The 24,195-nt window shown below is 46.3% G+C and overlaps 1 protein-coding gene across 4 annotated transcripts in view; it reads left to right on the top strand.

Annotated features, from left to right (window-relative positions):
* Nucleotides 1–291: 291 nt before the first annotated feature.
* The window catches only part of GATA6 (GATA binding protein 6), a 35,552-nt gene continuing 11,648 nt past the window's right edge, over nucleotides 292–24,195 (top strand). The window contains exons 1-6 of one of the 4 annotated variants that reach the window (XM_083748262.1): nucleotides 292–623; nucleotides 1,090–1,314; nucleotides 2,850–3,853; nucleotides 16,441–16,607; nucleotides 23,137–23,280; nucleotides 23,480–23,605. In XM_083748262.1, the coding sequence (XP_083604388.1) occupies nucleotides 2,917–3,853; nucleotides 16,441–16,607; nucleotides 23,137–23,280; nucleotides 23,480–23,605 (1,374 nt within the window). In that variant the 5' untranslated portion in view covers nucleotides 292–623; nucleotides 1,090–1,314; nucleotides 2,850–2,916. Of the gene's footprint in view, nucleotides 624–1,089; nucleotides 1,315–2,103; nucleotides 2,242–2,294; nucleotides 2,425–2,849; nucleotides 3,854–16,440; nucleotides 16,608–23,136; nucleotides 23,281–23,479; nucleotides 23,606–24,195 lie in introns of those variants that run through there. The other 3 variants (XM_083748265.1, XM_083748264.1, XM_083748263.1) reach the window with 3 other exon arrangements.

Below are 24,195 nucleotides of genomic sequence, written 5' to 3'. Positions count from 1 at the left end.
GCATCTGCGCCCAGGAGGGGCGCCGGGAAACGCAGCCCGCTTCGCCGAGGCCACGAAATTGTTTTCCGACAGATACAATTCAAAAATCCACTGAGAGAGAGCCGAGCCCGCTCCTGGGCGCAAATGCCTCGGTTTCTGGACCGACTGATGATGACAGATACCTAGTTGATAACCTCCGAGGGAAGAAGTTATTTTAATTTCCAGTCACTTTCCTGTTAAGTACCATATCGGTGTGTATGCAGTTAAGATAAGAGAGCCAAAGGCCCAGGAGAGGGAGCGAGTGGAGGAGAGGAAAGGCAGAGAGCGGCGGGCAGGGAAGGCCGAAGGAAAGAACCGAGGTCCAGACGGGAGATCTGGCCCGGCCGGGAGACCCTGGATCTCCGCAGATTTGGTCCAGGGCAAAGAGACCTGGGTTTAGCTGCCTGGGAGGGATCAGAAGCGAAAAAAGCGGGGGGGGGGAGGCCGCTTTAACTTCAAAATAAAAGAAAACACATTTTCTGTACTGATTCCTTCACAGGAATCTTCGCAGAACTAGAGGAGCGAAGAGGAAAACGAAGAAACAAAATAAAGGAAGAAATATAAACCTTACCCATGACTCAATTTAAAATCAGAGGAGGAAAATGGTTTGTGTATTTATTTATTCATTCATTTATTTACTAGGAAAAGGATGTGATACCCTGAAGCCATAGAATAAGAGGAAACATAAAGGGGAAAGATGGAAGGGATGACATTGCGCGTGAATTCCCGAGGCAATTTTGGGAGCCGCGCGTTTTGCCGGAGGGATTTTTCCTGCGCTCGACTTTTCCCGATCCTGTCCCAGCCTCCCCTCGCCTCCTTCCCTAGCACCTCATTGGCTTACAAGGGGAGGGAGGGGAGGGCTGGCTTGGCCTCTCCTCCCCTGCGCCGGCTTGTCTTCCTGGGCGCGCGGGGGGGGGGGCTGGCTGGCTCTGGGACGGGCACCCCCGCCAAGCCACCCCCACCCAATCAGCTGGCCACCCCCACCCAATCAGCTAGCCACCCCCACCCAATCAGCTAGCCACCCCCACCGTCCCTCTTTCCCTGCCCCCACTCTCCTCGCTGTTTGCTCAGAGCTCCCTGACTCCAATCAGGACTTGCTGGCTGCACTTTTCCGGCCGCGCGGAGAGAGGCGCCTCCTTTCGCTCGGCTCTTTATACGTGCAGCAGCAGCAGCAGCCCCCGCCGCCGCCGCGCAGCCCCGCTCGCCTCGCCTCTCCGCCTTGGCAGCTTTGCCGCCTGCAGAGACACACCCGATAAGGACCCTCGTAGAGCCGCCGCCGCCGCCGCCGCCACAAAGGTGCGACTGGGGAACTTGGAGCGGGAGGGGGGTCCCTGGACTTCTCCAGGGCCCGGCGAGGCCCGCAGCCCGGGCAGTCAGCATCCTCTTCTCGGGGTCTCCTTAATCTGCCCCGTCGGCCTCTGATCGCTGACATCTCGGCTCCCCCTACTCTGAGAACCGCCCCCCTTTTGCGCCTTTCGCGGGAGAATTTGGGCACCTCTTGCCTCTGGGGCCGGAGGGCGGGCGAGGCTTTGCATGCTCTGGGCGCGCGACTGCGGCGGCACTGGGACGCTCCCCAGATCAATAGCCCGGAGCCTGGATCGTGGGGAGGGCTGGAATAAGGCCGAGACGGCAAGCAGGGCTCGGGGCTTCCACTGGCCTGCGGACGAGGCCCCCTTCCCAAGATGCACCGGCGGGTGCCCCTCGGCAGGCCGCGGCGAGTCGGAGAGGAGGCGCATGAACCGTAGCTTAGACTGGCACCAACATCCTCCTTCTCCTCCTCCCTTGGCAGTTTTAATCCTCGAGGGTGGGGGGCAACGCACACAGCCAACCCCGACCCTCCTGCCCTGGGACCCCCAAGAAGGGAGGGTGTCACTGACCACCCCTGACTTTCCTGCCCTTGCGCCCTTGGGCACCTTTTCCCCGCCGCCCCCCTTCGCTTGCATTGCGAATTGTTTTCATTCTGGAGCCACTCCAGTGACTCATTGGCTGAAACCAAGGAGTGGGGCAGGGCGGCGAGCGGGCTGTTGGTGGGCGGGGGTGGCTGGTCCTTGCTGAGGCGGCCCGCAGCCCCCGCCCCCTCTGGCTTTTGTCACTCGCTCTGCCTGTAAGCAAAAGGCAGCCCGGGCGGAGCGAGCGGACCCGGCGGGCAGGCTAAGCGCTGCGGTTGCTGTTCTGGGGGCAGGCGCTACGCCGGAGGGTCTACCGATCCTGGAAGACGCTGAGGTGGGACCAGGCGAGGAGTAGCCTGCTGAGATCTTCCCACCCACCCCAGGCCCGCTTGCTTGCTTTGCTTTCCTTTTGACGCGACGCAGGCGCTGCGCTTTCCTGCTGCGTCCCCGCGGAGCTCAAAGAGCTGCGTTGCGCTGCCCGCGCGGCTGACTCCTCGGGCTCGGCTCCGTTTTGCAGGTGGGAAAGCCGAGGCTGGGAAGGAGGAAAGAGGGCCGAATTGTCCAGCGGCTCCGTGGCAGGGATGGGATTGGGGGAACCCAAGGAGGAGGAAATGCCTCGCTTCTTGTGCTTCTTGTCCGCGAAAGATCCGGACAGGAGGACTGCGCAGCAGCCGGTGTGGGAGCGGAGAGCCGCGCACTCTCGACAGGCCTCGTTTTATTTGGGGTCAGTGGCTAGCTACGGCGGGCGGTTTAAAAACCCTTTCCTGTAGCTTCGGTTGTGAGGGTCGCGGTTCCTTAGTAGTGAGTGGCTAGCACTCTGCACGTACCCAGAGGCACTCTTCGCCAACAACGTGCTTCTTAAGTTGCAAGACTGAACTCGGGTGGCCCCGTCTACCTCTGGCTTTTGCTAACGGGCTTTCCCCCTCTTCTCTTCCTCCCTAGCTTCGAAGCAGGAGCTGCCGCCGCCGCCGCGAGGCCGAGGGAGAATTGCTGAGCGCCTCGGGGTTGGATGGCCCTGGCTGAGAGTGGCTGGTGCCTGCTGAAGCGCTGCGGCCCCGACGACTTGCCCTACTCGTTGGCACCGCGGGAGCTGCCCTGCCCTTCGCCGTCGCCCTCCTCGTCCTCGGGCTGCTCCCCTGGCGGCAGCGGTAGCGGCAGCGGCGGCGGCCGGACCTTCAAGCAGGAGCCGGGCGGAGCGCTGCAGACCTCGCAGCCGCTGGGCCTCCCCGACGGCCGGCCCTTTCTGGGCCCCTTCGTCTCCTTGGCCGCGGCGCCGTCCGGCCTTTCCAGCTGGGAGGACGTGCTGCTTTTCGCGGACCTGGATCAGGCCAACAAGCTCATCTGGTCCAGCCGCACTTCGGCCAAGCTGAGCCCGGATCCCTCGCAGCCGCTACCGCAGCAGCAGCCGCCGCCCGTCGAGGATATGTACCACCACCCGCACGCGCATCACCATCCGCACCACCAGGGCCTGCAGCCGGGCCCCTACGACGGCTCGTCCCCGGGCACGGGCGGCGCAGGCGGCGGCTTCGTGCCTTCCTCGGCAGGATCGCCCGTCTACGTGCCTACCACCCGCGTGAGCTCCATGCTGCCTTACCTGCCCAGCACCCCGGGGCCCGGGCAGGCCGGTGGGCCGGCGGCGTGGCCCCCGCAAGCGGGCCCAGAAAGCCCCCCCGCGCCCTACGGCGCCACGGGGGGCGGGTGCGCCCACCCGGCGTCGGGCCGCTTCAGCTACCCGGCCAGCAGCTCGCCGGCGAGCAACGGCGCCGCCCGGGAGTCGGCCGCCTACAGCCCCCGCGAGCAGTTCCGGCCCTTGAACGGATCCTATTACGCGCCCTACGTGGGCTCCCAGTTCACCAGCCCGGGCTGGGGAAGCCCCTTCGACAACTCCATGCTGCACTGCCTGCCCAACCGGGCCGGGCCCCTCGCCATGCGGCCTTCCAGCGCAGGTAAGGCGGGAAGCAGGGGGTGGCAGTCCAAAATTGGGGGGGGGGGAGAGGCAGGACAGGGAACGCAGGACACGGGAAAGGCGAAGCGTCCTATCCGAATTAACAAGCGGCAGAAGTTTTGCATGGAAAAGGTGTTCTGGGTCAGCAAGAATCCTAGGAAAATTAAGCAAACTGAGCGTGGGTAGACTCTTAACTCTAAAAGGTGCTGCTGTGTTTTAAAATGTGATGCTGATGATTTATGCTTTTTATTGGAACATGAACAGACGTTTCTAGTGTTCTTGGCTTGACAAATGAGAGGCACATTTTCTGCCCAGAAATCGCCACAAGCACCCAGTTCCTAATCACTTCTGCACTGTCTTTGGGTCCACTGCGCTCCTTTGCGCATGATGCGGGAAAGGACCCCGAAAGTGCAAAAGAGGAGAAAGGGGGATCAAAAGCTGGACCCGTTGGCCGTGGCAGTTGTGCGCGGCCAGCACAAGGCAGAAAGACGGGCGCTTTATCTTCTCTCCCCGTAACCTTCTCCAAGTGTCCTCTTAAATGTTGCTGGGATTCTGGCTGTTGGATTCGGGATTCGGGAAGGATTTGTTGGGAGGCAAGGGTCAGGCTTTCAGCTGCTCCTGACCGGAGGCTTGGAAGGACCGGTTCCTACTCTGGGAATAAAGAGGGCGCATCCATTCAAATATTAATCATAGTCTGCCTCTAAGCGATGTACAGGAGACCCAATACAGAAAGACAAAATGAGTTAAAGCTAGACATAGTTGTAGTTCGTATTGGACATATAGATATACACAGATAGAGGCTGATGGATGTAGAGGTTTCCGTGTAAATGCCTGGTTCCCCACCCCACCCCCTTCCCCACTGCCCCAATGAACGGGGTTGGATGGTGGCCCTGTTTATCCATTGAGTAGGAAATGGATGATGGAAAAGGGGTTGCACGTGCGCGCGCGTGTGTCCAGATTCAGGAACTCTGAATAAATGAGTGCACCTTCCCCTTCGCCATCGAAACTATAGGGATGACATCTCTTTGAAAGCAGACGGTCCAAGACAAATTCAGGATTCAAATATTATGGTTGTTATTTGTGTAGATAATGGGAAACGCTCATTACGAAACCCCGGTGGAGGGAAGGTCTTGGGCGAGGAGATTTGGAGAGCTGCAATGGCAGGCAGGGAAAGGGTTAAACGCCCCCCTTCCCGGAAGGAGCCTTCAGGCTACCATCACGCGCCCTAGCGCCGACCTAACCTGCAGTTTGGGGCTAAGGAGATAGTAGGAAACTGAGGCTTTGAGCAGCGTGACCTCACCTCGTGAGCGCCGCTTTGTCGTGCTGGGTGCTGGGTTGAGAAGTTTGGAAAGGGAAAGAGATTTCCTTCCTCGGGGCTGAAATCTAAGGGTGGCGCTGGGAAAGATGGCCTCCCTTTTCTCGCCCGCAGCTGGAAAGAAACCTGTGAACAGAGGCGCCCCGGGGAGTTCGCCTGAGAAGGGGTGGCATTAAAATGCTATAGGGCTTTTCCGGGGAGGGAAGCAGGCAGCCTCCTTAAACGTACCTTTAGAATCCTTTGGCTTTCGAACGAAGATCTTTAAAGGCCATAAAACATATTAAAATGTGTGAAGTGTGGGTGTTCAAATAATTGTCCGCTAAGTTTGCTTAGTCCTAACGTGCCTGTTCAGGTTTGAATGTTCAGCACAAATTCAGTGAATATACAGGATAAATAGCAATTGGATAACTTTTAAGTGAAATGTTGTTTATCCCAAATTGGTGGGGCAAATGTAGAATTTCAGCTGCTTTTTAAGATACAGCTAGTAGTGGCCACAATTCGCTCGTGAGAATTGCAAGGTTTCTGGGGTCTTCATTTCTATATGTGAAAATCAGACCCACCTAAGGAGTAAAAAAACCCCCACTGTTTTACTCTGTGGTGGTTATTATTCACAAAATTTAACTCCTCTCCTACTGATCTTCCTAAATAAAATAATGGCATAAATAAATATCTGGTTGTCATATTTTTCTTTAAAAAGAATAAAGCAATTAGAATTCCCCCAATTAAGATTCCCCCCTTGAAATAGAGATTCCCATTTGGAAGCAGTCAGTAAAATCAATCCAAGTAGGTTCCTTTAAAAGTGATTTGTCTTAATCCTTTGATCAAATGGTTGGGAAAGGACCCTGATTAGAAATGTCTGGGTGTCAGATATATTTTTAAACCAAACTTTTGGACAGGATATTTTGGACTTCGTTCTAGTAATCTACTTTTTAAAACAAGGTCTTCCAATTTCATACAAAACATCTGTATTTAGTCCACAACATTTACCACCACCCACCTATCTGCTTCACCTGTGTGAAAGCCTCACCTTTTGCGTTTCCTAGTGATAGAGAATTAGCACAAGGCCTCCCACCCTGACTTGGTTAGTCCAGGGTAAATGGGTAAAATGTATCTAGTATATTGGCTAATAATATAATTCCTTTTGGGTTTAGCCACAAAAAAAGAGGACACTGCATAAGAATGTAGCAAGTCCCTGGGTTGAACAGAACTTTAATGGGATGGTTGAAAGAGAAGGTATCACTTCATTATACCTTTTTCAGATAACATCTTTTTTTTTTTTTTAAGTAGATTTAGGAGCCGCAAAGCCATCCCATATATCCATTTAGTTGGAAGTTAGGTGTTTCATTTTAATATAGCTTGGGGACCTTGTGTTGTGGGAAATGATTGATAATTTAATTAAACTAATATTAAGCAATGCGTTGGAAGATATTTTGGACCTTAACTGGCCATTTCTATAATCGTAATTTCATTTATTGAGAAATATATTTTGGACCAGTTGAGATCTCTTAAGGAACTGGACCCTTTTTTGCTTCTCCTAGTGACGTCTTTTACTTACTTACTTAAAGAGATAGCATTTATTCCCCCACCTTTAAACTGTAGTTAGCAAGACCTACTGTAAAAAGAAAAGGGGGAAAAAAGATGGCTGCCTGTATATCTGAAATGCCACATACATGCTGACATATGTGCCAAAAGACAAGTCACAAACAGCTGGGGACCCTTGCAGAGCTGCCAAACACTTGGCAACTGCCTTCCACCATCTCACATCAGACTTCTCAAATTTGGTTTTGTCAAATGGACCTTTATTGGGTGAGGGTGGAGGAGAGAGATGGCTGTCACATAGCGCCAGGCATTAAGCAAGGCAAGGATAAATGTGCAGGGCTGGGCGACTGGTTTTTCTTTAAAGGGTCCAATATTTTAACTTCTACAAAGTACTGGCTGCTGGATCAGGCTGAAGACCCATCTGGTCCAGCAATCCTGGTCTTTCAGAAGCCAACCCAATGGTTCTGGGAAGCCTAGTAGAAGGACCTGAGCTCGCTTGCAACAGCTGCGATTCCCAACAGCTGGTATAATATACCTACAGTCGTACTGCCTTGATTGCCATGTAATGGCTTTCTTTTAAATCTCTTAATAACCCCGGCCGGAATTTAAATAAAGGGGAGGGACACCTTTAAAAAAATAAAATTAAATCTAAAACCGAATCGCTCGGGTTCTTTTCACATGAAATCCTAGAACGCCGACCCCGCCCCTGCCCCCTGTTGAGAACAATGGAGCAAGCCCAAAGCGCCCTGATAAGATAGAAACCTTTGAAAACTGGCTTTATTATAGTTTTTCTCAACGCTTAGCATCGATGTTCTCCTGGCGAGGTGTGAAAAAATAGCTTAAAGGGAGAGACGGAGATATCTGTCCGCCACCAATTTCTCCACCCTCCCCTTGCTCTTGAGGGAGTGAAAATGTGCTCATTGTATTAAACCACAATAGGCTGCGCAATTGCTGCCGTTGTTGTTTTTTCTCCTGCAGACAAAAAACCCGGGATCGTCACCCCCGGGCCTTTCTTTGCAAAACCCAACTCGAGGAAGTTAACCTAAGCAAGGGCCTGCTTGGCTGCAAGATTGTGCCTTCAAACGGCTGGGAATGATTGAATCAGTTTCAAGGTTGGGCGCCCCAAAGCCCGTTGCTCTATTATCCCTTCGATTTGACTAGGAACCGGTTTTATTTGACTTGGCAAAAAATAGGGGGGGAGTGGGAGGGGAAGAAGAGAGGACTGTGTGTCTTAAATTAGTTCATCTGCATCTAGGGGACGTGTCTCTGCAAAATACAAAAAAACAGGCTGCTAGCTGGTTAAAGTTCAGTGAGTGCTTTTTAGCCCATTGATTGATTGGGTAACCTTTTAAAACAAACATTAGTTTCTCAATACCGCATTGTTGTAAAAAAAAAAAGGCATCCAGGATGATTTTCCAAAATCAATTAGGAGAACTCTGAATGAAATTAAGCATTTTTTTTGCTAAATAATGCAGAAGAATCAAATATTGCATTTTTGAAAAATAATTTATCTAAATTCGCTGAATTCAATACTATTATAAAATCAGAATGGAAAGCTCTGGTGTTGAAAAATAAGTGTTTAAAGATTAATATATTAGCCATTGGTGCTGAATCATTTCAGAAGAAACCCCCACAACTCATCCCAAATTTGTGTCACTAAATTGAAAGCAGGGTTTACTCATTTTTTATATAAAAAAACTTTAAATTTTTGTTTCACTCCTTTTTTTGAATGAAACAAATATTTAAAGGGAGTTGATTTTTTAAAAAAACCAAGTATACCATACTTATAGTTTATTTTAGTGACACAAAGCTTTTTACTACTCTAAATTAAAACTAGTCCATTGCCTCACAGTAAAAATGCTTCCCACCTGTCTATACCCAACTCAGTCTTAACTGTGTGGGACTTTACTGTATCCATGATGTGATATCTAGAAAGATGTTGCTTTTTCAAAAAATCAGAGTTCTCTTTAGAGTCCCTAAAAGCCTTTGTTCCAGTTCTAAATAGACAATGTATTTAGAAATGAATTCAACAAGCGGGGGACCTTACTGAGGAGTTACTGTGTAACTGTTCTCAGAACATTTGAGGAAGTAGGCTGTTGCCTTAGAAAACTCACTGCAAGCAGTTACATTCTGATCCTTCCTACAATGATTCCAATACCAAGGCCAAGGTATTGGGCTCTCCATATGCTACCTTTGTAACTGGTGCAAAACAATAGTTGTAGGCAATATATTATCAGTAAGTGTCCCTGGATCTAATCTTAACTGAGCCATGGAGTCACTGGGTGGTCTTGCACTAATTATGTCTCTCACTTAACCTCTTCTACTCCTTGGTCAGTAATATTGACACAGTCGTAACCTACCTAACTCAGGTCTAAGTGAAGATCCTTGGGGAAATGTGTAAATGTTGCTTAGCCAGTATTGATGGTAAAAAATAAAGATTGTCCCAAGTTCTGTTGGACAAGTTACATTTTGATGCTTATGGCGGGGGGCGGGGGGGAGAGATTTGATAGCCACCCTCTGATGCAGATTGAGGGAGTCCTCATTGTTTGTGTGTAAAACACTGTAGGAGGGGAGCCTTTGGATCACAGCCAATACATGCATCCTATGTACATTGACTAAAGCTAAGGCCCATTAATCTAAATGGTACTTATAATGCAATCCTATACTTGTATGCTCAGCCCCACAGAGTTCAGCAGGACAATATAAAGTAATTGGGGACGTGGAGGGATGCAAGGGACAGATTTGCTTCTGGGGCCCTGATGCCATTGGTGGTTGGGGCCAGAGGCGAAAGCTGGTAGAGCAATGGCTGTAGTTGTGACCTTTGTTACTTTCTACACATTTGGTGCCCCTGGAGTATACGGTTGCAACCTCACTTACGTAGAAACATGCATAAGATTGCAGCACACAGCTGCAATCCTGCACACACTTACCTTCAAGTGGTTTCAAGGAGAACTGCTGTATAGGATCGTTCATTCCTTGAAATACTTCTATATAGAGTACTCAGAGCTCCATTGGAGGGACACTAAATCACAACAGTTTCTACCACTGTCACTATCCTTGCAGAGTCTGGGAATAAGATGTACTTTGCTTTTCCTGCGCACAGTTTATTTTGGAAACTGTCACTAATACACAAGTACACTGGGAAATTCTTTGTGTAAAGTAAAACTGAATAAAACAGAACGTAAGTCTGAACCTCGTCCACTCACTTCTCAAGGAGAGTGAGTTGGGGGACTGTATTGCCATCCAGCCTAGACATACAGCTGATGCAGACCAAATTTATATTGCAATGCGCATGTCAGTGCTTTTAACCTGCATAAGCTCTGTGCAAAGAAATTTGCTTCCACACACCTTGCTGGATCAATATGTTTATGTAGATTTCCTATATGTTTTACAGTAAATTTCCTGTAACATTTAAAAAAAAATTACTTCCTAAATTTCTGATGAAAGTTCTTTAATAGGGTAGAAAGTTCTATATGAACTGAAAGGCTCCTGTCTCCTCCTCTCCCAGTTTTAGAACAGCTTCCAGTCAATGTAGCAAACACTTGAGTGACTAAGATAGACTAAATGGGCCAACTCAATGCCTGGCAGATTTCTCTGTTACTAAATTGTGCAGGACAAGGGCCAGAATTTTGTTTGGCGGGTGTAGGGGGATTGTGTTGTTGTGTTAAACTTTTGTGTATACACACATTTCTCATGCAAGTCTGCATTCTGTAAATTGCTCTTGCAAGAAAATTAATTTTAGATCAATATTTTTAAAACTTCAGCTATGTCTACAAAGACACTGTTCTGAAAAATTGGTTGAAATAGTTTTAATATAGTTTATTGACTGTTAGTGCTAAATAAGCATAGCTCTTTTTGGAATCTAGGTTATGTCCATAAGCATACCTGCTTGCATGCTAAACACTGAGTTAGCCTGCTTAGATGGGACATACCAGCCTTGATTTTTAAGCCATCTATGGAGCAAGTGAACACAATAAATAGTACTTCACCTTGCAATGACAGCTACAAACATAATGCATATTAATATAGATTCCAGCTTGGGGGGCGTTGAAAGAATGAGGATCTCACAACTAATTAGCTCCAATAATTAATATTAAATTAAGTGCAACCACGAGAGATGCATAAATTGTTACCCGAAATCTGTCCACAGAGTAGATTTTTGATCTGGATTTTAATCATTCTGCTAAATCATTGCTGGTTTATGAAATCCAGAATTCTAACGTACGTTTTAAGAAAACAAATGAGCACAAAATTAATCTGGTTTTTTAATGGGAATAAAGTAAAGAGTGCATTAATTTAAATTTTATAAATGGCTAAATTATTTTTGTGCTGCTAAACAAGATACATGGAAGCAGACCTCACTAAAAACCATTAGGCTTGTTTCCAAATAAACTATTTAGTATACATTTATTTTTGACAGCAGTTTCTCACTATTTAAAACACCAATTTTAATGGATAAAGGTAACCTAGGGTGTTGAATATTACGGGTGGAACTTGGAACCATACTTAACTGCAGCAGACTACTGAAATGTCCTAAAATCTCCCATGTCTGTGTAAAGTGCGTGGTCTAACTGACAACTTTGTTGTGAGGACAACCAGTTAAAGATCTGAAGCATTTATAATTTTTAAAAATAATTTCTTATTTATAAAACCTTTTTTATTATAAAAGAGGAGAGGGACGTCTTATTGTCTCGTGTAAACTCGTTTTCTTCAGGATAAGACACAGCGTGTGTGTGTTGTTTTTTGCATGGGGAGTGATCTCACTGTTTGACTCCAGTGTCCTTGAAGCCGTGGCACGTGAGTCTTGTAGTGCAGAGAGGAATAGATTTCTTCAGGAGCTATTCTAAAACTACAGGCTGACGTTGCACCAGGAATGAGTCCTGGCCTGCTGCGATTTTGCCTGTTCCATTTCTGCTCCTTTCCAAAAGACAAGATCTTTGGGGAAAGGGGGGGGAGGGGGCTGGTGTCTCTCGCCCCGCCAGGATTTCGACTCCCCCACTCTTGTCGTTAAACACGAATCGCAAAGACTCCTTTGACATTTACGAGGTCCCTTTCACTTTCTTGCGTGCCCAAGAGCAGAAACCTGGGGCTGCAAAGCAGGTAAAGGACAAGAGAGGCCGTTGAAACTGTTTCAAGCTATTTGCGCAGGGAGCTCAACGGGGGGAAAGTTACTTCCAGGCTTGCAGTCGTGCCCATTTTCCAGCGGCTTCTCCTAAGGCAATGATCCGGTGACTTTCAACAGTAACCAATTATTTCCCAGTAGGAAAAAGCAGGGACAGCATTTCTCTAGTTCCTCTCGGTAGCAGGGAGATTTTATATGTGGGGGCCGGGTTCTGCTTTCTGGAAACCCTTTGGAGAATTAACCATGGATTCCCAGAAAGACTGAAAAACTGGGATATTGTTTCTTGGGGGTGGGGGGAGGGAGAAGGATCATATATTCCCTAGATACGGACTTAGCTTGCGGTGACTGAACTTTTGCGATAAAATCAGGCTGTGATCAGCAGCAGACATATTTGGCGGGTGCCTAGGGACACTCAGAGGACGGCTTGCTTGCTTTCCCCCAAAGGTGCCATCAATTTACTTGAAATTACCCCTCCCCACCAAAAAAAAATCTGGTGGCATCTTAAAAGGGACAGAGTATTCCTTTGCATATCTATTCACAAGGGAGTCCCATTTAATTCAATGGGGCTAGCTCCCAGGAAAACGGATATTTGATTGTAACCTAAGAGATGTTGTGTGTGTGTGTTTAATGGCATGGACTTCTGTGATTATGAACTCCGGCTGCCAGATTGGTTTTAGCATTTTATTTTTTATTTTATTTTATTTTTGCGGTAACAAAGGAACCCGGCTAGCCCTCTGGAGTTGATCGTTCCAACTCACATCGCAATTCGCATCCACTTCGACCCCATCAATACCTCTCAACTCGCAGCTTAAGTCCAGTTCTGTCCTAGCTCTGTCCTCTGGTCAGAAAAATAGTCGGAAGCGAGCCGACCTTTGCACAGAGGCAAAACCTCCGATCTTTTTCAGAAGCTTCTCAGTATGTCGCCTGCCTGCGCTTTTCCACAGACCCCTTTTAGTTCAGTTCCGCAGGTTTTAGGAGGGGTTTTTTTTTGGGGGGGGGAGTCCCCTGGGATTTGCCAGAAACCTTCAAGGTCCTCTCGAAGTCGAGGCCCGTCCCGTTCTCCAACGAAGTACATGGATTTTTTTTTGGGGGGGGGGCGACTTTAGGCTTTCGCAGCGACTTAATCGTCGCCCCGCCCATTGATTTAAATGGAGTTTCCTTCCCCTTTCCAAAGAAACTGCTTGTGGGGCTGAAGCCCCTTGCAACTCAGCCCCAAAGGCAAATAGTGGGGATTTCGAGGGAGCCTGGAGCAAGCAGCCTGATCCCTAGCATAATTAAATCACCGATTTCCATGGTATTTTATTATAATCAATAACCCGCATTTTTATATAAAAATGCATGTTATGTTTTATTGCACTTGCACATTTATGTTGGACACCGCCTTGATGTTTCACGAGGCGCTCTATAAAGGTTTCTATTAATCCATCAATAAAGGCACGCTCTCCTTGAGGGGGAAGCTGCACTCCCGTGCAAATTACTCCGAATATGTACCCAATTTTGAGAAAAAAATTCCAGCGCATTCAGGGGGGCGAACTCCCCATTAAGTGCATGTATTCTGAGGCTCATTTACGCGGCATTAAGAAGCGCTGAACTCGGAGGGACTGACTTTGTGCAAGTAAGCTTGCCCAAGATCGGGCTGCATGCGGATCCCTGGAAATGAAAAACAAAAACCCTTGTATCTATAGATCTACAGAGAAATGCGCTGGGGAAATTGCGGCTTTTAAAATCGCAACAGGGAATTCCCAGCCCTCGACTTAGGGTCGGGAACACGTTGTCCTCCGTTATAAGCCACACCATTTTTTGGCTTGGATTTCAAGGAAATCCGGAGCGATCGCAGAAATTGAGTTATTAACGTTCCAGGTCGCGATCCCAGCAAGGGACCCTCCGTCTAGATAAGCGGTAAAAACCAAGGAGCGCGCGCGAATTGCGAAGTGACTCCGATTTAAATCTCTTCAGAGAGGAGAAGACAGGGACATATTAAAATAAAAGGTGCTTAAGGGGCAAACCTAAACGCACTTATTCTAGAGTTAGTCCCATGGAGCAAGTGCAGATTTACTTCTGAGTCAAGGCACCACTCGAAAGCATTGCACCGCAAATGCACCGTGTTTCCTGGGCAAGTTCCTGTTGCTTTCCCATTTGGGTCTCCATCCTTACTCGGAAGGAAGCCTATCTGAAATTGCCAAGGCTTACTTAGCATTTTGCGCAGCAGCGTTTGCTGTGAGTACAGCGCAAAAAGTTGCTGAAGCCAGAAAGCACCGCAAAAACCAAAGGCAAAAACCAATTTTGCTGAATTTTTAAAAGCTTGCTTTGGGTGATCTCTTTCCTGAGCCCGCTGTCGCGAGCCGATCCCCGCAGAGGGAAGGGAGACATGCGACCCATTCAAAGCAGTCACGTCGGAAGACGAGATAGTAGCTGGGGAAGAACCGCAAAGGACTGGGGGGGGGGGGAGGGCACGACCGCCTTCCTGCCTGCGGTTCTCCTCGCCTCCAAAGCTGCTGGCTCGAGTTTTCCAGGGAACACCCAGATTCAGCAAATGCTGAATTTGCCTCCCATTTCTTGACCCGAGCGCCTGACTTGGGTGGGAGAGAAGGAGGAAGGGGATTGCAGCATTGCGAAAGAGATACCTGACCTTCCCTCCGGCTGCTGTGGTGACACTCATGACTGCAATCCTCTCTAAATTGGAATTTATTTTTTTTAAGCCCCAATTGAAAGGATCATGTTTTCACAATTTGCTGCGAAGTAAAGGCAGGCTTATTGTTTCTGAATGCAAGCGGGAGAAGTAGGGCGGTAGGATCCATTTATTACTTTCATGATTGAACAGTACCAAGGGCAGGCAAGATCAAGATGGGAGAATACTCTGCAAATTTAGTGTCCAAGTAGATGGTTGATGGGAATGGGAAGAAATGGGAGCCGGTTACATCTAGGCTGTCAGGACTGTTCTCTTGCAGAGACAGACCTCTTAAGTCCCCAACCTAAAACAGCCTCTCAGTAGTTCCAGGCGCAGGAACCAGATCCAAGAACAAGGCCAGATAGAGGGCTACTCTCTCCCCGTGCCTCCTCTGGCAACACAACATCAGGGGTTCATTGATCTCTGCTCATCTTGCATAGTGATATGCACCACATTTCTCCCCCCTCCCACTTCCATCTAAGGCAAACAGGCCAGTCTCTGTGTGAAGGAATAGGGAGATACAAATTTGACACCACCAAGAAGAGAACATTTTGGTCTGCCGGGACTCTCTTGCCACTGATATTAAGGTGGCTGTAAAGGAACGTCAAAGGGAGGCCCCGTAGGGAAACGTGATTCACACCTTAAGTTCAGCTCTGCTCCTTTGGGTCTGATCAAGTCCCAAATGATCACATTTGGACTCCTTGAGGACTTGCAATTCAGTTTCAACCTGGAGCCTCCCTTTAAAATCACCAGCATTTGATTATTTCTGCTTCTTATTTATTACCCCTGCCCCCTTTTCCCTGACATGAGACTCAAGATGGCTTATATATAAAAATGAGAACAGCTAAAACCAGAAAAACCCAATTATTTCTTCAACGCTTGGTGCTAAGTTTTTAAAGGGTTGCTGAGCTTATTCGCTGAGCTTATTCTGCATACATCCCAGCTAAGGGGTTTGTGTGGCTGCATGGGAACTGTATGTACACCACTTTGGGTTCTATAATGGAAGAAAAATGGTGTGTGTGTGTGTGTGTAACCTGTGTTTGTGTGTATATATAAATATACCTGCAACTGAGAATTATAATACTGTACATGGATATGAAAAAGATTCACATCCCTTTAAGTTTGTGCCACTATAAAATTGCTAGTTTTTAAGATGCCGCAGGAAGTCTCTGTTTTTTGCTGTCACAGATGACACTGGGAACTACTTCGGAAAGTGTGCTGCCTTGGGGTTTTAGTGTCATACTTAGATGGGGGGGGGGAGAGAGATCTGGGTTCAAATCCCCTCCCATGAAGCTTTATTTGGTTTATCTTGAACCATTCACTACCTCTTACCCTACTTCACAGGGTTGTTGTGATTGTAAAATGAGCAGGGAGAATAGTTATCTACACATTGCACCTTGGAGAAAAGCAGTCATAAATATTATTAAAGACATTTAATTTGCTGAACTTCATTGGGGGGGGGGGAGTTCCACTGGTTTTAGGCCTCTGAGCAGAATCTGATCCTAACCACTTTACTCAGAAGTTGATTTTATTCAACTCAGCGAGCTTGCAGCCAGACAGCATATGTGTGTTTACTTTTAAGTAAGTCTTGCTATGTTCATTGGTGCTAACTCCCAGGTAAACTTGGATAGGACCACTTCAGCTTCTAAATATATCTAATGTGCACTTTGAATCCTTCTGTGAAGATATGGATTCATTGGGGGTTGCAGGGCCCCACTTGGAAATTTAGTGTGGCTTTTTTTCACTTCGCTGTTTTGACTGTGGTGCTAATCCATGGGGTGCACTCCTTGGCCACTGGATGTGATGGGACTTTGGAGAGGGAGAGCAATCCAGCTGATTATTATTTTTTTGAGGGTGGAGGGGGGCAAGATAACTCCAGAGCAGTCAGCTGAGCCTCTGCATGACTTCCCAGCTAACCCATCCTCTTTGCCCCTCTCCCTACAGAGCTTCTGGAGGATCTCTCTGAGAGCCGGGAATGTGTCAACTGTGGCTCCTACCAGACCCCCCTGTGGAGAAGGGATGGAACTGGTAACTATCTCTGCAATGCTTGTGGGCTGTACACCAAAATGAATGGACTTAGCAGGCCTCTCATCAAGCCTCATAAGAGAGTGGTGAGTATCAGTGAGGTGGGTGAAAGACTGAAGGGTCTTTTTCCTGTCCCCACCCAGATCCATGAATTCATTTACCCTCTCCCCCTCCTACTTAAACATTGCATTTCAATATTTTTCTATCGCAAAACAAGCTGCTTGAAATCAATAGCCCTGTGCAGACCCACGGTATCAGAACTACAACTTCTTGCTTCATTTTAAGAGCTACTTGCTATGTGGAAGGTTTGCACTGACAAACAGATGGCAATTAAAATCCGAAAAATCTAAAAGCAGTTACACAGTTAAAAAGGTTCTGAAAGAAGTTATACTGTACTTTAAACTTTTGCACTGCAAACAAACGTCTTACAAAAATCAAAGGCTTGGGTTTTGGATTTTCGTGCAGTTCTGCCATTCATTGAAACATGACCTAAATTAGGCTGTTTTATAGAAGTAGCCAACTTGAACTTGGATTTAGCAATGAAATGAAATGATTAAAACACGGCACTCACAGGGGGTGCAATCACACATACATTCTTTTAAATTTTAACTCAGTGAGTTTTATTTCTGGGGAAGATATATGCAGTAAGATGTACTACAAATCTTAAACGCATGGGGCAAGTTCCAAAAGCCTATGTGGACTTTAGATATGTTTTTCTCAACATTACCGTGCAACTGAGGCCAGTTGTTTAACGAAAAAATGAAGGAATCCTCACTAACCATATAGTGAGATTTAAGACTGGGATGCAATTAAATATTGCCAGTGCTAGGAAATTAATGGAGCTGCTTGAATCCAATCTTCATTTCTCAGGATTTTATTATTATCCTAACTGAGGATGGGAAATAGTCTAATTGTAGTTTTGGTATATAGACAGTTGTTATCTGTTTGGTTCTGGTAAAAGGAACCCCCCTGGCTACCTTAAGCATTTTTTGCCAGATCATAAGGACTATGAGCAGGTCCTGTGTTTCAGAAACAAAATTGTGATCCTCACAACTGTCTAATAAGCCTTGAGATTTTTAGGACTGGATTTTCAGGAATTCAAAGTATGTCAGTGCGCACTAGGAGTAGAAACCACTAATTCTCCAGAATTAAGCAATTCATAAAATATGTTCCCCAAACATTCCTGACAAGTTTCTACTTTGTCATCATTTAAGTTTGACCCAGGAAACAAATATATCCCAAATGCTACCATTCTTCATAGAGATATTATAGCAAAATAAAAGCAATTCAGGAGTAAGATAATCTGCAGGAGTGATTTTTCACTCCATGAGAATGGCTGGTAAATAATAATCACTGTAAGGTTAATGAGCAGAGGTGTTGGGAAGTAAGGGAGTCTAGAATTTTCTGTTGCTTTCAATCAATCAAAATCAATCAATCATTCAATTTGTCACTTTCCTTTGTGGAAGTATGTGTGTGTGTGTGAATTAATGGGAAAACTCCTTTAACTGCCTTCTACCTGAGAGTTCATCCTGCTACTCCATCCCACAAAATTTCTCTCACCCAGGAGGGTGAGACTTGGCCCAGAATTGACCTCTGGGTAGAGGGACTAGTACACTAAAGCCTCACTCTTTGATGTGACCATTTTAGGGAAGGCTTTGGGCTAAGAGGCCACTTTCCACCTTTCCCCCTCACCTTTCCTAGTTCAGGGCTAGTTTCTGCTGCTGGGGGGGGGTGTTTCTTGGTGTCAGAAGGAAGTACGCATGTGTCAGTTATGGCCAGAGCCAAGTCTGAAGGCTGGGGGATGGGGTCATTTCCTAGCACAAACCCTGCCAGAATTTTTCTTGAAAGGCTGAAGGTTCTGAGACTGCCGTCTTTCCTCTTTGGGGCTCTCAGTGTCTAATTTATACACACACTCCCTTTGTTGTTTATACACACACTCCCTTACCCCCCCTCAATCTCTCTCCCTGTTAAATAAAAGCCAATAAATTGAGTGAATCAAATGACTGAAGGGATTGATTGATTGATTGATTGATTGATTGAATTAGCAGAAGTTTTATACTGCTTGATTGTAATAAAACGCTAGAGTAGGTTACAAAACAAAATGTTGCTGTGATCAGTAAAATTCTGCTCACAGCACATATTTAAACACATTCAAAAGATAGTTAAAATCAACAATAAGCCCCAAAGACATGTGTTTTAATTTCATTTTCTACATTTCCTGGTAGACTTGCCTAAACAAAAAATGTTTTAAGCAGGCTCTGTAAAGAGTTTAAGGAGGGCCCCTGCCTGAGGTCCGTAGGAAGGGAGTTCCAAAGTGTTTAAGGACCAGACATGGCTCATTTGGAGCCAGCCTTTCGTGAGGGAGGGAAGTGTGTGTACACAGCACAGCCTGTCCTGTCCTCCCCAAGCAAGGCAGCTGCCCTCATGTACACTATCCTTGCTTCATGTTGAAGTAAGATTCTCCTGTCAGTCCCGTTGGCCTTTGTGTATGGAGCTGAGGGAGCTCCATCTTGTTGTCTCAAACAGCAAAATGCATGCTCTGGCTCTGCTTATAGCCAAGCTGATATTTAAAGAGGGTGTGAAAAATTGCCTCCAACAGAGTAAGATGAGATTTGGGGCGGACGGACTAGCAATGGTGTAGTCCAAAAATTCAGTGTTACACTAAAAATATATAAATGTACTCATGCTTCCCAGAGAGTAGTAGTGCATAGCACAATAACCAGTTAATTAGAATCTGAGAACAGTGAACTCATAAGAGGGTATTGTAGCAGTTAGGATGTTGGCATTTGGCTGGGAGTGAGGTGATTTGGGTTCACACAAACCCTTTAGTCTGACGCCTAATGACCTGGAAGTAAAACCCAGTAAGCGTCAACAGAAGCAACCTTTGACTTTTAAATAGAAATGCACACGTGTAAACTCACTAGGATGAACTAGGGACCCTATCAAAGGAAAGAAATTCCAGCCTCTGAGGATTTCCCTCTTTCTCAGATGGCTTTTAAGGGTTATTCAGTTACCCTGGATTGTAGACGGTGCCATTGCTTCACCAACTTCCACTCCACTCCAGCTACCACTCAACTACCACTAGGTAACCAGAGAGAGATCTTTGGGGTACAGTATTAGTATTCTCTTACCTGTTAGATGCTTTCCCCATGGAAGTTTACCTGGCATCTACAATCAGATAAAGAACATTTTTTAAAAATCCCCATAATTTGAAACCTCATTTAGCCAATGACTGTTTTACACTACAAAAAACTGACTGTTACCCACTACGCGGGTAGCGCTGTGGGTAAAACCTCAGCACCTAGGGCTTGCCGATCGTATGGTCAGCAGTTCGAATCCCCACGCCAGGGTGAGCTCCCGCCTTTCAGTCCCAGCTCTTGCCCACCTAGCAGTTCGAAAGCACCCCTAAGTGCAAGTAGATAAATAGGTACCGCTTTATAGCGGGAAGGTAAACGGCGTTTCCGTGCGCTGCGATGGTGCCGGCTCACCAGAGCAGCTTTGTCACGCTGGCCACGTGACCCGGAAGTGTCTCCGGACAGCGCTGGCCCCCGGCCCCTTAAGTGAGATGGGCGCACAACCCTAGAGTCGGACATGACTGGCCTGTACGGGCAGGGGTACCTTTACCTTTTACCTATTATTATTTCCAGCTAGTTTTTGTATTTTCATGTTATTTTACATGAATGTTATGTAAATAGTCCAGAAAAATACATTTGGTAGGCAAGATAAAAAAAAAATTATAGCTAACTAATAACTAACAGAAAGACTTTTCAAATTTTCCTCTCTTGCACCTAGAATATACTGTATTCATTCTCTTCCCATATTAAATAATGTGCTATTAGAGATTTTTGCTTTTTTACTATTGCATTTTACTTAATCAATACTCTTCTTACTTAGGCTATGTCATCTCATCCAACCATTACAGATTTTGAACTGCATTTCGTTTATGTTGTAATCCTGATTACCATAAATTTAATCAATGCTAATCTTATTTAGGCTGCGTTAAGATGACACAATCTTTTCAAAGGCAAACAAACAAAACCTGCCAAGGTAGACAATGAGCTTTTAAAAGTCACACTTTCCTCACCTGATTACCATCTATTCAATGGTGCCCTCATGGACAAAGGGATTTTCAAAGTTAGTAAGGGGAGGAGTTTTGTAACTGGTTATCTGCCTAATTTCATCAAGTAGCGCATAATCTAATTAGGAGGAAGAAAGTCTTCCTGTGCCTCCCTAATGCCCACATTACAGGAATAAAAAATACCTATATATATATATATATATATATATATATATATATATTAAGAAAACATGACTATACTGTAGCGCATTTCATGGAAATAATTTGTACATTTCTTTTAATAGCTTCCAATATTATCTAATTTATATGAACTTTAATGATGTGCCCTACAACTGCCACCTCTAAATGATGATCATTGTTGAGAAACATTGGTCAATTTGCTCCTGAGCCATTGGAACAAATGAGAATCCTGGAACCATAAAAACTAGAAATATACATTTTCCAGAATGAGTGCTGAGAATCTAATATTATCATTAAAGGTAAAGGTAAAGGTACCCCTGCCCGTACGGGCCAGTCTTGACAGACTCGGGTTGTGCGCCCATCTCACTTAAGAGGCCAGGGGCCAGCGGTGTCCGGAGACACTTCCGGGTCACGTGGCCAGCGTGACATCACTGCTCTGGCGAGCCAGAGCCACACACGGAAACGCCGTTTACCTTCCCGCTGGTAAGCAGTCCCTATTTATCTACTTGCACCCGGAGGTGCTTTCGAACTGCTAGGTTGGCAGGAGCAGGGACCGAGCAATGGGAGCTCACCCCGTCATGGGGATTCGAACCACCGACCTTTCGATCGGCAAGTCCTAGGCACTGAGGCTTTAACCCACAGCGCCACCTGCGTCCCCAATATTATCATTAGAATAACACAATTAGTAATAAAATCATTTTATGTAATAATCATAAAATTCTGTGGTCCCCCCTACTGTTTCTATCTGTTAAAAGTTGCTTAAGAATGCATTTTCATATACAAGTGACAAAAGATAAAGAAACAGTAATATTCTAAACAGATTTTGACTATGGTTTTTTTTTTTATGTGTCAGTTGTCTCAGTAAAGCCAATGGTTAAAAAAATTCCTAGCAAACTATGGCAAATTTTGCAGAAAGAAGGGTGAGTGGAACCTGAACAAATTCATTTTTCCCAGGGTGTCATCATTTACAATCTTGGATGAGAAAAATACATATTTCTGTAATGGATTCTTCCCCCACCCCCTGCAAATCTGTTAGTTTGTAAATCTATAGTCAGTGAGTCTGTGTTTTTGTAATGTTTGAGTACTTGTGCAAAACAGCAGATTTATGATGTAGCTGAAATTCTTGCCCATGATTAATGGAAAAGAGATCACTTGTTACAGGAAATTTTATAACCCCTTCACCTTCATTTCACATGTTTATGGGAGCAGCTTTACTTATGATCTATGGTCTGTGGTTGTAAAGCTCTTTGTTGTGTGATTATTTCTGATGTAGAGTTGCTTCATCTTGGCTCCAAACTCCACTGAACAGTGCCATAAATGACTTGTTTATAATATAGGCTGTTCTGCTATACTTGAGTTTACTGACACCCCCTTCCAAAAAACAACAATTAAAGCCCACTTCTGCAAAGTATTTAATTCTTCCACGTAGCTCTTTGCATGAATTACTGGAAGATGATTAATATATTCAGATGCTCCCCAAACACTTGTTTTTGTGGGGGGAGGGGGAGCTGGAAGAAGCGGCAGAAACTGAAACTATAATGGTTCAGGAGGAGGGAAGCAAGACGTTTTAGTTTTGTTCCTTGGTGGGAACAGAGACATAAAAGTAAGTGGCTAGCCAATTTACCGGAGAGCTGAGGGGAGAGATGGGAGTTTGAAAAGCGTACAGGAAAATTGCCTAAAACAGTGCTTTTCAACCAGGGTGCTGTAGCACCTTGGGGTGCCTTAAGTAATGGTCAGTGGTGCTGTGGGCAACACTGGTCTTTGTCCCTCTTTCCTCCCTTCCTCCTCTGATGCCCTCTTGCGTCTCTGCCCCCCCAAGGCTTGCACAGCTGTTTGTTGCAGTAGCGCTTGCTACAAGCTCCCCAGGTGAATGGTGCCTCTGGGGTTGGCCAGGGGGTGCTTCCTAGGCCCCTGTGGGGCAGTGAGAGAAGGCACCTCTCTTTGGGGCAGGGAGGGCAGCTCAGAGAAGGAAGGGGAATAAAAGATCAGGGTAAGTTCAAATTGAAAGCCAGGCAAAATAGTTCTGTCTTACAGGCCCTGTGGAAGGAAGTTAAATCCTGCAGGGCCCTGGTCTCATGGGACAGAGCATTCCACCAGGTTGGAGCCATCACTGAGAAGGCCCTGGCCTTGGTGGAGGATAATCTGACTTCCTTAGGGCCTGGGACCTCTAAACTATGATTATTCATGGACCTTAAGGTCCTCTGCGGGGCATACCAGGAGAGGCGGTCCCGTAAATACGAGGGCCCTAAGCCACAAAGGGCTTTAAAGGTCAAAACCAGCACCTTAAACCTGACCCGATACTCCACCGGGAGCCAGTACAACTGTTAAAGCACTGGCTGAATATGCTCCCATGGCAGGGACCCTGTGAGGAGCCTCGCTGCAGCATTCTGCACCCACTGGAGTGTCCGGGCCAGTTTCAGGGCCAGTTTCAAGAACATACAATTGTCAAGCCAGGAGGTGACCGGCGTATGAAGCACTTTGGCCAGATCGGGGCAGGAAAGGTAAGGGACCAACTGCTTAATGCGGCTTAATGGTTTGTTTGTTTGTTTGTTTGTTTGCCTGTGTCTGTTTTTCTCTCTCTCTATTTATTTTGAAGCCAGTTTTGTTGTCTATATGCAATCCTGCTACTGCTTATGTGCAGAAGAGCTCTCTCCACATGTCTTTGTATTGATTTGGCATTTCCTTGTGCTTGCCTCTTAGCCTTCTTCGAGAAGAATGGGTTTGTCTTGCGCCAACTGTCACACTACGACCACCACCCTCTGGCGCAGGAATGCAGAAGGAGAGCCCGTATGCAATGCCTGTGGCCTGTACATGAAACTTCATGGGGTGAGCAGCTACTTCGTATGATCAGGAGCTATTTCAGTCCTTGCTTGATGCATGCTTAATGGCCATCCAAGCACACCATTCCTGAGATGGAACACGCATTTAGTTTCACAGGAGACCCAAGTCCAACTCTGCTAGGAGGGTGAAAGGGGATTGGGGTGGGGAGAAGAGCGCCTCTTATCCCTCCCATTTTTATTTTTATTTTGCATGTATGCAATTGTGCTTAGCTACTAAATGATAGGGGATGTCAATAGAGAAATCCACGGCCCCACATCATGTCGCAGTCCATCATTTAATGTTCCAGTAAATAGTAATTTAAACAGAAATCAGAAGTCACTGATTGCTGCTTCTGACAGGTCTTGGGTATTATTTATTGGTTTAGTAGTTGGGAGATTTATGAATCACTTAATCAAAAAGTGGTTTCAGTAGTGTACAGATATAATTGTAGATGAAGCACAACTAAAAATCCACAGAACAATTAGAAAACACAAATATACATAAAATGATTAAAACAAAGTTAACATCAGTTACACATTTAAAACAAATATAGCCAATGAAATTATGTGTTGGGATAGGTTTGCCAAAACAAAAAA

This window comes from Podarcis gaigeae (assembly GCF_964106915.1).
Source record: "Podarcis gaigeae genome assembly, chromosome: 7".
Classification (NCBI taxonomy): domain Eukaryota; kingdom Metazoa; phylum Chordata; class Lepidosauria; order Squamata; family Lacertidae; genus Podarcis; species Podarcis gaigeae.
Note: the sequence above shows the minus strand (reverse complement) of the source record. Positions and strands in the feature narration are given on the sequence as shown.